General features: G+C 42.0%; 1 protein-coding gene across 1 annotated transcript in view; it reads left to right on the plus strand.

Annotated features, from left to right (window-relative positions):
• The first annotated feature begins 12,045 nt into the window (after positions 1 to 12,045).
• The window catches only part of HHLA1 (HHLA1 neighbor of OC90), a 38,837-nt gene continuing 33,994 nt past the window's right edge, over positions 12,046 to 16,888 (plus strand). The window contains exons 1-2 of the mRNA XM_008983251.5: positions 12,046 to 12,124; positions 13,126 to 13,185. Coding sequence (XP_008981499.2) covers positions 12,046 to 12,124; positions 13,126 to 13,185 — 139 coding nt within the window. The remainder of the gene's footprint in view (positions 12,125 to 13,125; positions 13,186 to 16,888) is intronic.

The raw sequence follows: 16,888 nt of genomic DNA on the forward strand, positions 1-16,888 counted from the left end.
ATGGAATATTTAAGGATGACTTGGCAAAGCCAAAAATGAAGAAGGAAGTGGAGAAGACAGGCCTGCCAGACACTGGGAAAAGGATATGCAAAGAGGCATGAGACAGGCTTAGTTTAGAAGTTCTGTTCAAAGGAAAGTTGCATTTTTATATTCTTGTTCTTATGGTCTCCATTGCTTCTGGCAAGCAACTCAATGGGATTTATGCCCTGGGTAAAGAGGAACCATTCCAGGGACAGTAAGAAGGCTGTGTGCTTGGAATGAAGAAAGCAAGAAGGAGACTGAGCCAGGCAGATGCGGCCTTGAAGGTGTATTAGGGATCTTTGGAACTTTCTGCCCTTAGGTTAAGGAGATCATGCAGCAGTGCAGAAATCTCTTCCCAGATCCACGGTCTGAAACTGCACCCTTCCTTCTGACTTCTGCCTCCCATCCTGATCACAGTTCTCAAAATTCAATGTTGGAGTTTTCCTTTCAGAGAAACTACTCCTCTCATATCTAGAGACTGGCAAGTTTCTCCCAGCTACCTGGTCTCAGTTTCCTGAAGAAAAAATCATACTGTCTTTTTTCTTGATAACTAATGCCACTGCCACAAGGACTCATCCCCTATCCTCCTGCCTCCACTCCCTCCACTCCCACTCCCTCCCATGGTCCCATTTCAGGGACTTGCAGCACTGGTCCTCCTAGGCACCTAAGCCACAGCCTTCAGCATCAACCTCGATTCCCCACAGCCCATGGTTTCTACCTTGTGACTCTCTCCAAAGAGGGTCCTCTTCTTGCCATACTTGCTCTCTTCCTGTTCTGTAATGGTCTCTTTGACTCCAGTCTCTTTTTTTCTACTTCAGCCTCTACAGTGTGACACAGTGGTCTTGAAGAAACAGAAATCCATTCATTTCCTTTTATTATTTATACATTCCATGGCTCTTCGACATCACCTAATATTTAACTTTAAAAAATTTTTTCTTTAGCACACACAGTCCTCAATGATCAGCCACTTAGCATGCTCACTCTTACCTGTCCAGCTAAGTGTCGTATTCCTCACCCATTCACCAGTGCACCCTCCACAATACATATGCTCTGTGTTCTACTCCATGAAGGAAGGCCTACAACTCCCCAGACACACCCAGCTTTTGAAATAATACTATATCTCATCACATTGTTTCTTTTGCCAATGAAACACTCACTCATAAGACTTGCTAAGACATCATTTCCTCACCAAAGTCTTTCCTGAATTTTTATCCTCCAGGTAGAACAAACCATTCTTCCCTTTTGCCTTGACTGTATTCTGTATTGACATCCACAATTGTATCTGTATATTCATGATTTTCTCAGTGGTTTCAGTGTCTGTCTTCATCACTTCTCATGACTACCAGCACTATTCTATGAGTTGTCTGAGGATAGACACTGAGTCTTACCAATCCTTGTCCTCAGAAACCATCACAGTGACTGTAAGAGCTAAAGAATGAAACAATGAATGAATGCAGTCACATTTTAGGTGTGCTATCTATTTCTGCACAAATATGGCCACAAACTTAGTAGTTAAAAACAATACAAAATTATTATCTCACAGTTTCTGCTGACCAGGTATCCAGGAACAGCTTAACTGGGTCCTCTGCTTTAGGGTCTTACAAGGTTCAATTAAGGTGTTGGCTGGAGCTGTGATCTTATCTGAGGTTCAACTGGGGAAGAATCCACTTCTAGTCTCACATTAGGAACAATTCAGTTCTTTGAGGGTTGTTAAACTAAGGACATCAGTTTTTCGCTGTTGGGCAGAGGTTGCTCTCAGTTTCTTGTCACATAGCCTTCTTCATAGGTCAGCTCACAGCATAGCAGCTTGCTTCATCAAAATGAGCAGGGGAGAGTCTGCTGGCGAGACAAAAGTTGCAGTCTTATGTAACATATCATAAAACTGACAACCCGTCACCTTCGCCATATTTAACCAATTAGAAGCAATTCACAGATTTTGCCTGTGCTCAAGGGGAGGGTATTATTACACAAGGTATAATTGAGACCATCTTAAAACCTGTCTGTCACTCTAGGTAACCAGGACATTCTCAAAGTTAGCATGAACTTGGTATTGTCTTTAGGTATAATGAAGCAAATATTAGAGCTCAGAAACCTGCCTGCAGCTAATAAGGGTGATTGCTTCATTGCTGGCTCTAACCTTTATTAGCCTCTCTCAAGCTCAGTTCTGTTAGACATAAGAGTAATAGCGAAAAATAGCCAGACATTTTACTTAGTATTCCCTATGAAGCATCTCATTTACTCTTCACAACAAATCTTGGTGCTCAGAACTATTATCATCCCTACTTTATAGACAGGGACAATAAATTATAGAGAATTTTAGTCACTTGTCTAGGGTCACATAGCTAATAAATGACACCGCCAGGATTCAGACCAGGAAGTCTGACTCCAGAACCTTTATTCTTAACTCATTAGAACCTTCTATTTTGAATAAAAGTCCTTGCTAAGCAGGGGATAAAGATGTCTACATTCATTTAATTTACCTAAGTTTTCTCAAGTTCCTTCCCTGCATGCTTCTCCAGGGGTTATATAATGTGTGGTTGTCTCAGTTAGGATCCAAGTGGAAAAATAAGAAAGTCATGCACACCCTAGGTAAGTTGCGAAGATATTAATAAAGGGTTTGCTTACAAAGATTTGGCCATAGTTTAGTTAAATCAAGTTGGCATGGTACAGTCCTGCAAAGCTAGCAACAGCTCTGCAAAGGCCTGAACCCAGATGAAGCTTTATGGAGAGGGCCATGTGACAGAGACTATGACCTTGGGCAGTGGACACAGTGGTCTGGTAGTGGACCAGACAGGGAGGGAGCTAAGGGAGTAAAGACCGCAACCTCACTCTCTTTCCCTCTTATCCTCTGCTGGTACCTACTTTTGTCTGAACCCAACAGAAAGCCAGGAAGGAAGGAGCATCCTACATAGCTAATTAGGATGAAAACATGGCATGAGTGAGCTTACCACCCAAGGAACTCTGAGATAAAAAAGCAAAGCTTGGAAAAGCATGCACTTTGGGGCAGATCTGCCTTATGCAGAGGAAGAGGAAAACGTAAGGAGAGACCAAGAAACCACGATCAGTGTAGATAGAAATGAAGAGAGGGTCATGTAACCAAAAGGGGAGACATGGGAGGGGGTGGCCATCATATAGAGTAATACCAGGATGTTGAGGTGACACAGGATATGGATAGGAAAGAGGCCACTGAATTTATGTAATGTAGATAAAGTTGAGGAACTCTTTTAAAAGAAAGGCAAAGAGCTGCAGGAAAAATGAGGGTCCAAGTGTTGATGAAATCAATGATAAGTGAAGAGAGTTTGCTATCAGTTGCAAGAGGGAATGATAGGGGAGGCTTGAGAATACTTACAAAATGTGAGAAAAGAAGCAGTTGAGTGGGAAAGAATAAAGACAAAAAAGAAAAAAGAAAATAGATAATTGATGGCATAAAGACCCAGAGGAAGAAAATAATCAAATGTGAAATTAAAACCATAGCCACAAAGACAACACAATGGGAATTGAACACCTCCTTAGAACTGGCCACTACACAGATTAATTTTTTTTTTTTTTTTTTTTTTTCGAGGCAGAATCTCACTCTGTTGCCCAGGCTGAAGTTTAGTGGTGCAATCTCTGCTCACTGCAACCTCCACTTCCTGGGTTCAAGTGGTTCTCCTGCCTCAGCCTCCTGAGTAGCTGAGATTACAGGCACTTGCCACCGTGCTAGGCTAATTTTTGTATTTTTAATAGAGATGCAGTCTCACCATGTTGGCAGGCTGGTCTCAAACTCCTGACCTCAAGTAATCCGCCAGCCTCAGCTTCCCAAAGTGCTGGAATTACAGGTATGGGCCACCATTCTCAGCCTAATTACAGTGTTATTCAATCATTACAATTTTAAGTCAGTCAATTATAATTCCCATTTTATACATGGGGAAATTGAGGCTTGGAAACATAAATCTACTCAAGGTCAGACACTCATAAGGGAAAGAGTCACAATTTGAACTTAACCAGGACCACATGCCCCTAAGTCTCAGGTAACTTCCTTTGGAGAAACAGTGGACTGAAACTTCACTCAGTCCACTAGCCCATGTGGACAGAAGAAAGAATGGATGAATCAAAAAGACTGTGAATTGACGGGAGAGGAAATTAGTAAAGCTTATACAAGGTTGCCTCTCTCTACTCTCAGTACAAGGGGAAATAATTTTTGTTTCATGTGAGAGAAAGAACCTTGAGACGGTTACTTAACCCTTTCATGGTAAGCATCTGTAAAATGGGGAGAGTGATATCTTGAAAGGTCATTATCTGGACTGACATCTGTAGACTACTTAGCAAAGGATCTATCACACAGAAAATGTTCAGTGAGTGATAGTTTTTGACTCCATCCGATGCCCACACACGAAACTGTCTTAATTTGGGTGTCCACAAAAATAGAGATGAGATGTTGGGTATAGGTGGTTTATTCAGAAAGCATTCCCAGAAAACACAACTCAGAGAGTGGAGATAGGAAACAGGTAGGGTGAAAAGACAATAAAGGGTCAGCTGATCCTTGTAAACAACTAAGCTCAATTTCATGGAAATCCACTGAGAAAGTAGGTAAAATGCACCAAATGATTGTCTCCCTTGGAAACAGGAATCTGGGGCTTTTGTCCACAGACTCCTGTTTTGTGTTGGTTGAGAGTCATTCCTGGGGCGTTAAATCCTCTACACTGTCAGGTTTTCCTGTGCTTCAGGTAAGTGAGTGGGAGCTGCTGAAGTCCTTAGATAGAGAAACAGGAGCATTGCCAGTGAAGGTGGGGAGCCTCCAATATGCTGAGAATTGTCTGTGAACTGCAGGTGAACTCAGAAGTGGGGAGGAAGGACACAGGGAAGGATACCATCAGCATCTGGCACATAAGCCTATTTGAAAACCAGGCACACACAAAAGTCAATCAAAACCCGGCCAGGTTGCCACAATTTACTCTGTAAATCTAAGGACAAAGATGTCTTACACTGGGCAAGCTGGTAATGATCCTCACGGACACGATTCATTGTGGACACATTGCCTGCCGCCTCTGAGAACCAGGGTAGACGTTTACTGCTCTTCTAGAAGACCATCATCTGGCTGCAAATTCCATGTCCAGCATCACAAAGGCCTAAGGATAACTTCCCAGTTATGAGAAATGAACACACTCTGCAACCGTATATTTCTGTCCAAATAAAATGTACCTACCTCAAGCCTCATACGACTGTGTGACGGAGAAAAAGCCTAAAAATTATATCCCTGAAAAAATCTCTTTCCATCTGCACGAATGTAGCAAAAGCCCATTCACAGCCTCACACCCCCGATACTCCTGGGAACTTGTTTCTGATAATTTCAGCTTCCAACAGTGGGCATGGGCATCCAGTTGACCCAGGACCCAGTGACTTCTCCACACTGAAGACATGTACAATGTCTCCCCTGAGAAAAGTCCAATTGTCCCATGTCCTGCCCTTACGTCAGATAAGAAAATCTTCCCAGCAGTTTATCTCCTGGTTCTGGGCAGGTCTGCCTCAGGCCAATGCAGCACAAGGGAGTTAGCAAAAGGAAGAGGAGTGAGAGATGAGATTTGAGAAGCATCAGGGGTCAGGCCATGAAGGCCCTCGTGGGCCCCATTATAAGGCTGTTTTTACTCTGAGTCAAGAGGGAAGTCATTGCAAGGCGTTGAGTAGAGGGAAAGCAAGATCTGATTTATGTTAAAAAGAGTTTCTCTGGCTTGAGAATATACCGAAGGAGGCAAGAGCAGAGGCCAAGAGGGTAGTTAGGAACAATATTGCATTTGCAATAATCGGTTCAATGAGAGTCAAGAGAGGTTGGACTTAAGTGAGAACAGTGGAGGTAGTGAGAAATGTCCAAACTCTGGATACATTTTATAAAGTCCTCAGTACTGTGCAGTAATATCCTAAGCCTTCACATTCATTCACCACTCACTCACTCACACCCAGAGCAACTTCCAGTCCTGGAAGCTCCTTTCGTGATGAAGTGTTCTTCTACACAGGTGGACCATTTTTTATCTTTTAATACTGTATTTTTACTGTACTGTTTCTATATTTAGATACACAAATACTTACCATTGCATTACAATTGCAATAGTAAAATGCAGGTTGTATAAAAACAAGCAGTAGGGTCAGGCTTGCCTACCCCACTTTAGTCACCAGCTGAAATCAACTACAGCCCCCAGCCATTTCTTCAGAAGACTCCCGTGGGCCGGCATGCCAGGTGATGCTCGGCCCACAGACCTTTGCAACAGGAAGAGGGAACTCATCACCTACAGACACCTGTTCTGCTCCTTCAATACACATAATTGCTGTCAGCAAGGTTTTCCCATCCCATGCTGAATCAGTGCTTTGTCATGCTGCTCACGGATGCTATTCAGCTCATTGTACAGGCATTTTTCTCCCTTGGAGTTGATCTTTCACCACCCTGAGTTTTTGGTAGGATTATTATTCTATTTTTTCCCAAGAGGATTTAAAGCAATATCAAGCTTTTCCCCACCCCCACCCCCTGTATCTTTCACTAAGAACTCATATAAACCCCATGGCTCTGACCTAGCTGTTAATCTTTTTAGCTGTTTAAGTTCTTTGAAGTCATTTACCCTGCTCAGAAGATAGGTAAGTCATATGCGGTAGGTATTTTAAAACTTTTTTGGTTCTCCCTCCCCTTCAAAGCACGAAGCCAGCTAAAGAATGCCTCTGCTCTAATCCTGAGCTCTGGGCTCCTGGATACTGAAGGATACGAGAGCAGTTTCTATCATCCAATGTCTACATTGCATTTAGCGAAGACTCCATCCCTTGATCACTTGATCACAGTCCATTTCTTGTCGTTCTTCATTTTAAGCTATTGATTAGAATCTTAATGCGGTCACCAGCTGGGAGGATGGTTTCTCCTCATATCTGTGATAAACGAAACATAATCTCTACTCCAAAGCATTGAAATGAGAATGAAAGAGTGCACTAAAAAATGGCTGGCAGTGAGGCAATAGCCGAAAAGTTACATTTTCTTACTCACTGTTCCACCAGCGATGGGTTTTGGCAACAAACAAACTGGAGTTCCAATCCTGGCTCTCGCGGCTGCATTCCCTTGGCCTTGTGTTTGTCTGAGCCTTGGTTTCCTGAAGCTATAAAATAAGAATAATAACAAGTCATTAGTAGGGTTGCTTGGAGGACCAAATGGCTATGTAAACCCATTGGTTTATGTGTAAGACTCCTAGTACATCAGATAGTCAACAAATATTAGAATCTTTACCTCTTTTTCGTCATTAGACTTTTTAAGGCAGCCCCTCACCTTTTGGTGTTCTGGCACAGCTCATGGAGCCAAACTGCCTACATTTGAAGTCCAGGGCTGCCCCTGCCAGCTTAATGACCTCAGGCAAACTGTCTAGAATCCCCAGGCTTCTGCTTTCTCTCCAAGAAGGGGAAGCTAATATCTACATGGAAAGTTACTGGCTGAATGAACCATCATAATGCCTCAGAACATGTGTCATTCATTGTGGCTAGCCCACACCAGCTGACACTTCAGCGTGCATTTCCACCTCTCCATGGCACACCATAATTATGCTATATCTGATCCAGCACCTTTTGGCTGAAAAGGTCAGTGAAAAAGGCAGATTTGCTTGCCAAGGGGAACTAACCTTGGTTGATTTGGGACCCTTGGTGATTGGAGGTAGCACGATGTTTAATTAAGACTCCAGAACATTTGCCTTCACCATCCACCCTCCCGGCTCCAGGGCTGCTGTAAACACATAGACATATTGCAAACTAATTTCACAAGACTCTTGGTTGGATTCTTATCCCATCAGTCACAGCAATACTTCTCAGCCCTTCTCCTGAGAGTGTGACTGGATTTCTAACCCTTCCACTTCCTAGAATGCTTTGAAATGGTGATTCTGTTTGTTTTCAATATCGGGCTTTTTTACTGGCACTCCAAGATGGTATTTTGAAAGCAGCAGAGTATAACAGAACACTGTGGAAAAGGGACTTTCGTATCTGAGAGACCATGGTTCAAATCCCAGTTCTCCCATTTGGAAATCATGTGACTGGGAGCTGGGACCACACCTCAGACCCCTGTGCCTTTATCTTGTGTAACCCAAATATCAATGTCTGTCTCATGGGATGCTTGGGAAGCTAAATACCAGATTGTGCTCAAAACGGGAGGATCCATATGTTGTACTCTGGGGAGGAAAAGCCTGTATCCTCTACTCTCTTAGGTTCAATTTCTGAGGTCCTGCAAATTAAACAAACAAAAGAAAGATTACAGGGGAAAAATTGTTCTTTTCATACGCTTATATGAGTCCTCACAAAAACGAAATAAAAACCCTAAAAGGGCCATCAGACTTGGGGGCTTATATATCATGTTAACAAAAAGGTGAGCGATTTGTGAAGTGACGAAACAAAGGAAAAGAATTTTGAGCTTCTAGAGGCGGTAGATCGTGGGAAGGAAATACATGGGGAAAGCAATGGAAGATAAGGCTTATTTTTTAAGGGTTGTTTGTGTGCCCACTTGGCACCCAGTTTCCATCTTCTTCATGGCCATAAAACTCTCTCCAGGAGAGAGAGAATTTCTCAGACATGTCTGCACATAGTCAGGTAGGAGAAGCTCCAAGAAGGCTTCTTTCTGCATCTGTTGATTCTCTATGGCCTTCCACTCAAAATGATCCATGAGCCCAAAGGTGCTCATTAGGGGACAGTATATTTTGGCTGGCATATTCTGATCCCCTTCAGTGTATAGTTATTGTTATCCCATCATCACATGACTTACTCCTCTGCAAGTGTCACTGAAGAAACAAATGTTTATAGATAATTATCCAGTAATAGTCATGAGAAATGTAGTGAAATAATGACAACTTAATTTTATGGTAAAGTTTTGGATCCCTAATTCAGTCTTTTTAAGATATAACTTTGAGGACTGTAACTCTATCATATGAAGATCATTGTCTGTCTTGCTTACTATTGGAGTACCAAAGTACCAAAGTCTTTTATTATATTTTATGATTTTTATTATTGCCACTATATTAGGTTGGTGCAGAAGTAATCATGGTTTTTGCCATTACTTTACTTTAATTATATTACTTACATGTTAACCATTTTATAGCACTTGCCAGGCACTGTCCACTGAAGTCTATAAATGTAACACATTTGGCCAGGCACTGTCGCTCACACCTGTAATCCCAGCACTTTGGGAGGCCAAGGCAGGCGGATCACAAGGTCAGGAGTTTGAGACCAGCCTGGACATCATGGTGAAACCTTGTCTCTACTAAAAATACAAAAATTAGCCAGGCATGGTGGCATGTGCCAGTAATCCCAGCTACTCGGGAGGCTGAGGTAGGAGAATCTCTTGAACCGGGGAGGTGGAAGTTGCAGTGAGCTGAGATCACACTGCAATCCAACCTGGGAGACAGAGTGAGACCCTATCTCATTTTTTAAAGAAAGTAACATATTTTAATCCTCAGGACAGTCTTGGGTGAGGCACAGAGAGATTTAGTAAGTTGCACAGCAGAGCCAGGAAGTAAGCAATCCTCTGACTCCAGGGTTTGTGCCTGTAACAACTTGCCATGAGCTCCACAGATAATGTTTGATGGAGTGAAGGTTAAGTAAGTTAACCCAGATCAAATGGCCAACTCAAGATCCGAGTAAAGGCTGTGTTACCTTAAACCAGGCTGTCTCCCACAGGGGCCCAGACTTGCAAAGGGGGGTGTAAGGCCAGATGTTCTCAGTTTTACTATCTGGTAAAGTCTAGTCAGTCAGAAGTGTTCTTTTGTAAAACTCTCCAAGTCTCCAAACTATGGATATTCCAAATATTGCATGAGACACACTAAGATATTATTCATTGTTATCTCAGATTCAAATTTAACTGGGTGTCCGGTGTTGTTTACTTGTTAAATCTGACAACCTTATTCCAAACATATAGTTGACTTGGCCAATGATAAAGAAAGTTTAAAAACCAGAGAGAAGTAAAAATGCATTTTTCTCCAAGAACAAAATCAGTAGGAATTGTAGTCTTCGAGTAATAAATCTTAGCATGTTTACTCTTAGTAAATGGAAGAGGGTGGTTAACATAAAGCAGGAGTCGAAAGGCGAGAGAGAGAAAATTGTAGCTATTATATAAGTATAAATGCTTGTTTTTCTACTATAAGTTTTAATCTTTTAATTTCTTATTTCTCTGATATGATGCTGAGTCCTGAAATCGATGCAGAAGAAAAAGAGGAGAAAAGAGAGAAAGATAAGAGAATGAAAAAGAAATTAAGATTCCTAATATCTACCACATTTCAGAGGTTGTACTAAGCATCTTATTTCATTGTCTCATTTAATCATCACAAAAATACCTTCAAAGTAGCTATAACTGTCCATTCTACACACAAGGCTCAGAAAGGGGAAATAATATTTGCACAGTAGTTGAGGTGCCAAAGAAAAGAATCCTTACTTAGCAGGAATTGCCTGCCCACCTCCACTCCCAGTTACCCTTTGCTGGAGAGAACTCTCAGTCCTGGCTTCACCAGGTGCACGCTCTCTCTCTCTCTCTCTCTCTCTCTCTCAATGGAGAATTTTGCACAGCCAGCCTTAAGTGTGAATTAGTTGGGCATATGTCTACATCTTGTAAGTTACTAAACAGCTCAAGGGAAGTGGCAGTACCTACTCTGTCCCTGTGTCTCCAGCCTGAGCTTGATGCCTGGTATGTATTGTGAGCACAGCTATGTCCCAGGCACTGGGTTAAATGCTCTGGATTCATCATCTTTAATCCTTACAAAGACCGTGTGGGAGTTCTCTTAACTGTTTTGCAGATGAGGAAAACTGATATTCAGAGAGTAGAGTCGTATGAGAATAAGCGAGCTCCAAGAAAGCCCCACCTCTTGCTGCTTTGTAAGACATGTCTCTGTCTGGGGTGATACCTAGAACAAATGCCAGTTACGTCTCTATCCATAATTAAAAAGCTATTTAAATGTTTTTGGGATCTTATATGAAAACGGGGGCTTCTGATTCCTACTTGATAGCAGAACTTCTCAACATACAATTTGCCAGCAGGATGCTCACTTCCTGCAACATTTTTTTCCAACCCACGTACACATCCTCTTGACTTTTTTTCCCTCCCAATTCACCTTCCAGATAAATTCTACTCTCTACCAATGGAAAATTTCTCCTGTCTTCAAATCATATCAGTGCAGCCTGTATTTAAATTGTCATTACATTAATATCTACACAGAAAGACAGTGCAATTATTAAGTATGCATCAGACAGCGTTCTGTGTGGCATCTGGCATGCAGAAAGGGCTCGGTAAATGTTAGCCATTATTCATTTTGTTTCAGCTTTGCAGCTGTTACTATCATGGTGATTTTCCATGGCAAATGCAAAATGAGAATGGCTGGCACAGATTGCTGCAGGGAAGGAAGGAGACTGTGAACACTCACATAATCCTATGATAATATATTTTCCTATTTATGAGAGGAAATGATGCTGTATTTGAAGGATATTTCCCATCTCAACAGCCAGAAAACCCGTGGAAGAAACATTAACGCTCCCTGGATATGTATGCCTCCCCCTTTGTATTCCGACCTCCTGCAGTCATGCAGGGTCATGTAAGTAATTTTGACATGGGCTGCAAGTTACAAAAGCACATGTGTTGCTTCCTCCCAAAGCACTTAAGAGTTGGTGCATAATCCCACAGCTCTCTCCCTTCCAGTGCCACAGTGAATCAAAGACTAAGGAGGCTGCAGTGGCCACATGGAGAATTACAGGATAGTGGAGCTCCATTAACTGGAGTCTCTGAGAGACTGTGGAGCAGAGTTCCGGACCAAAATGCATTGAGTATGTACTGCAAACAAAATCAACTTTTGTTGTGAAGCCAATTAAATTGTGGAGTTAATTTGTTACCTTAGCTGCTTCCTAACCTAGTACAAAGCCTTTTTCAGATTATGATTTTAATGATTCCTCATGCAGTGTTCGCAAAGAAAGCTCCGCATTACAAATGTGCTTAGCAATCTAGCCGGTTTCTTCAGGTGCCTGCTTGCTTCCTTCCAGGTGGGCCAGAATATCACAGGCATGCTGGGCTTGCTGTCACGTGGTCCTCCAGTGAGGCTGTGCATGGGTCTGGTGTGTGTCTTGTCCCTTTGGAACACAGGTGGGTCTGGTTGGAGTTCTGGAAGTGTCTTTTCTGTATACTAAGTGTAAGTATCCATTGTGCTTTAGAGAACCTCAGCCACCAACATTTCTGCCCAGAGTCTTAAATAAGTCTGTTCAAATGTTAAAAAAACTTCCCTATTACTGTTTTTCCCTTGACTTTTTGCATTTGAGTCCCACGTACACAAAAGAATTTTCTTCACCTCCATTGTTACCACCTTTGTCTAAAACATCATTTTCCTTTTCCCAGAGGATGAGAGAGGTTTCCAAACCAGCTTCTCCTGTCTTTCCGTTCACCACCAATCAGCCTGAGTGATCTTTTTATAAATCTTATTATCTTCCAAGTTCCTCCCTCTTTTCTCTCCCCCTGCCCCAAATTATTCACTGACTTCCCACTTCTCTCTGTGTAGTGCACCGGGTCCTTTTCAGGCTCTGCATGACACTGCCTCCCTCACCCTCTCCACTTCCTACCCCTCCACCTCCTTCATTCTTTATGCCCCCATCACTGTTGCTCTTCTTTCAATTCTTTTAAGTAATACTCATGCCACATCAGACACTGGGTTTGTGCTGTTCTCTATACATCAAATATTCAGCCCACCAGTTAAGTCCTACTCAAATGCTATTCATTCTTCAGAGATTAGCTCAGTGTCCCCTCTCAGGGAAGGCTTCCAGACTCCTGAGACTAGATCAGCCCCATTACATACCCTCACCATTCCCTTCAAGGTATTCAATGTTGTTTGTCTATGTGTCTGCCTTTCCAGCACACACAATGCCTAGCAAATACTAGGCACTCAATAGCATGAGCCATTATTAGTAGTTGGTCAACAAATATTTGATGACTAAAAGATTAAATGAATGAACAAACTAGATGTGGGATTTTAAATGTCACTTCACAATCCCAGATCATAATTCTCTTATCTGTAAAATGGGTATGTTGAACTGAATTCTCTCTGATATTGTATTTTGGTTATAATTTCTCTGATTAAATCTTTTTTACTTTAGTATCTGGCATCAAAGGGGAAACCAAGAAAGAGAAGGAAATGACTTTCCTACCTACCACAGGTAAGTGGGTGGGGAGGGCTACTTTTTAGCTTACTGTTCTTGGGCAAATTCCTGGACTTCCCCAAGCTTTTTACATTCTCTACTGATAAGATAGTGATACATCCATATCTGACACTCTTAATGGTCACAACAATGGTTCCTGTGAGCTAGCTGCTCATTTCTTTATGGTTTATTGAATACTTGAATCCTTGTGGTCTTAATAAATCCACAAAGACTGTGACATTCCATTGGTGATAGAAGATTGTACAATGGGAGGTATTGTTACTTGCCATCATCACCTTTGTAATAATTCATATTTCTCCTTTTTGAGGCTATGAAATTGACTTTGCAGTACAATGGTGAATACCTGCAACAGAAAGGACAAGAGGGGTCAGGGAACCATTTCTGTTTCTAAATTTTTAGTAAACAAGCAGGATAATTTTTTTGGTATGGTTTTGGTTTTAGTTTTTGAAGAAATTGTGTTACTTTTTATTTTTATTCATTTTTTTTTTTTTTGAGACAGGCCTTACTCTGTCACCCAGATGGGAGTGCAGTGGCACGATCTCAACTCACTGCAACCTCCACTCCCCAGGCTCAACAGATTCTCCTACCTCAGCCTCCTGATAGCTAGGACCACAGACATGTGCCACTGTGCCTAGCTAATATTTTGTATTTTGGAAGAGACGGGGTTTCACCATGTTGCCAGGCTGGTCTCGAATTCCTGAGCTCAGGAGATCCACTTGCCTCAGCCTTCCAAAGTGCTAGGATTACAGGTGTGAGACACCAGGCCAGGACTATTTTCATACTCTTATTTATTTTTAATTAGAACATTCACGTAGTTCACATAGCAAAAGGTACAAAAGTGTCTAAATTAAAATGCTCCCCCAGTCAGCAGTTTCCTTTTCCCAAGAGCACCAATTGTAGCAATTTATTGTGTAAGTAGAATAATTTTCCACAAATATTTTTCTTATCTGAGCCTCTAATGTTCTCCCCCTTAAATGGGAACAACAATTCCTTCCCACAGGTAATCATAAAGGATAAAAGGCGATAAAATACTAAGCATGAAGAAGTACAAAAAGTGTCAGGAGGCTTCTATTTTAATGATATTATGCTGGTCTTTTCATCCAAAAATAGAAAAATGTCTTTTTATAATCTGTCAGGGAACTTATTTGAAAAATGCTTCTGATTATGTCCTATTCAAAAATTTGTGCTCCACTGGTATTTAGTTCAGACTTGAAATATTGTTATCAAAATCCACCCAAGGATTTGGAACTTTAAAAAGGAGTGGTAGAAATAATCTTTCCTTGGTGAAAGGAGTGGGAAAGGAAGGTGCTCAGTGAGAAAGATGACACAGGCCCCGCCCTTCTGGCAGGAAAAGTATAGGAATCCTGCCAGCCTGGTAGCCTGGGGCATTCCTGTTGCCTGGAGACCTAAAAGGGAGATAACCCTGGTCCCTCACTCACATGGAGGATTCTGTTGCCTGGGCAGATCACAGGCAAGGTTGACTGGTGCTTCCCGCAGATCTTATAGCAGCTGCTGCAGAGTAGACTTCTCAGGTAAAGTGTCACGAAGGTGCCTCAGAGGGTGGAGTGGCCTCTCTCAAGCTAGAGAGCTGACTGGTTGGCAGCACTTGCCCTGCTTAATTATGTCTGTCTCAGACTTCCTTTTGTTGTGATGTAAGCCCCTTGCCTCCAATAGCCCTGTTATGGGGAAGGGGAGTTAGAGTCCCCACCTACCTTTAATCGCAGAAGTTCTGATATTTGACCAGAAGCTTGGCAACTGGTAAAAGGCCAAATTGGCTTAAGCAAGCAACAGTTGACTTGACTCAGTTTCAACACAGTATCTCAAAAGCGAAGATAGCAACCTAAATGTTCATTGATGGATGAACAGAAAAGGAGATATGGCATATACATACAATGCAATACTATTCGGTCTTAAATAAGAAAATGCTGCCATATGCAATAACATGAATGAACCTGGAGGATGGTGTGCTAAGTGAAATGACCCAGTCACAGAAGGACAAATACTGCATGATACCACTTACATGAGGTGTTTAAATAGGGAAACTCACAGAAGCAGAGAGTAGAAAGGTAGTCACCAGGGGCTTAGGAGAGGGAAATGTGAAGTTTGTTGTTCGGTGAGTACGAAATTTCAGTTATGCAAGATTAGTAAGTTCTAAAGATCTGCTGTGCAGCATAGTAATGATAGGTAACAATATCATATTGTGCACTTGAAAAGTTGTTAATAGGGCCGGGTGCGGTGACTCACGTCTGTAATCCTAGCACTTTGGGAGGCCAAAGCAGGTGGATCAAGAGGTCAGGAGTTTGAGACCAGCCTGAACAATATGGCAAAACCCCATCTCTACTAAAAATGCAAAAATTTGCCAGGCATTATGGTGCGTACCTGTAATCCCAGCTACTCAGGAGGCTGAGGCAGAAGAATCACTTGAACCTGGGAGGCGGAGGTTGCAGTGAGCTGAGATTCTGCTCTGGACTCCAGCCTGGGCAACTGAGTGAGACTCCATCTAAAAAAAAAATGTTAATAGAGTAGATTTCATGAGTGTTTTTCAATAAAATTAAAAATTAATTTAGCTTAAAAAGTAAATATGCGACTTAGGTACATGAACTTCAGTTTGGGGGATTTCAGTTTATTCATTCTTAAAGGGAGTTTTGGACAAGATGATTTCCAAGGATGTTATGAATTGTTTGAGGCTGTACTTTCATGTTACTATTTTATTCATAAAACTTTTATTTTGGTGTCTGGAAATAAAGATGTTAAGAAGGAAAAAACTGGGACATTCCTTGGTGTGGTGTGTAACTACATCAGCCCTAAATCCTGACTTACTCTGCTATGCAGGGGACATTTCTCAGACTCTGTGGCTTGTTTTCCATTTGTAAAATGAAAATTTAAAATAAAGCACCTTCTTCTTCCTGCTGGTACCTACTTTCGCAGTGGTCATTTTTTATGTTACATCTGATACTAGCTTTTTTTGTACCAGCTTCTTTTCTGGACCTCTCTGTGACCCTGACAAGACATGTTGCTTCTGTCTCATTTAATTTAATAAAATAAAATGAGGCTGGGTGCGGTGGCTCACACCTATAATCCCAGCACTTTGGGAGGCCGAGGCGGGTGGATCATGAGGTCAAGAGATCAAAACCATCCTGGTCAACAAAGTGAAGCCCTATCTCTACTAAAAATACAAAAATTAGCTGGGCATGGTGGTGCGCACCTGTAGTCCCAGCTACTTGGGAGGCTGAGGCAGGAGAATTGCTTGAACCCAGAAGGTGGAGGTTGCAGTGAGCCAAGATCATGCCATTGTACTCCAGTCTGGGTAACAACAGCGAAACTCCATCTAAAATAATAATAATAATAATAATAAAATAAAATAAAATATAAAATAAGGCAGCTTCCAGATGTAACATGAAAAATGACCACTACAACAGTAGTAGTAACAATGCATGTGATCCTGAATAACTGATCCTTCTGGTCTCTGCTTAACATCACTTCCACAAGAAGGCCTTCTCCATCCCCTGACACCAGGCTAGTGCCCCGGTACTCCCAGCACCATGTTGACTCTCCTCTCTTGTCACGACATGTGAGTCTCCTCCTCCCTGACCATATCACACACAGGAAGCTCCATGGGGCTGGAGACTGTGTTTGTTCCCCTTTACCACTTCATATTGCCTAGCATATTGCTTGGCCCTCAGTGAATATTTCTTGAATG

The sequence above is a fragment of the Callithrix jacchus genome, chromosome 16 (assembly GCF_049354715.1).
Source record: "Callithrix jacchus isolate 240 chromosome 16, calJac240_pri, whole genome shotgun sequence".
NCBI classification, from domain to species: Eukaryota; Metazoa; Chordata; class Mammalia; order Primates; family Cebidae; genus Callithrix; species Callithrix jacchus.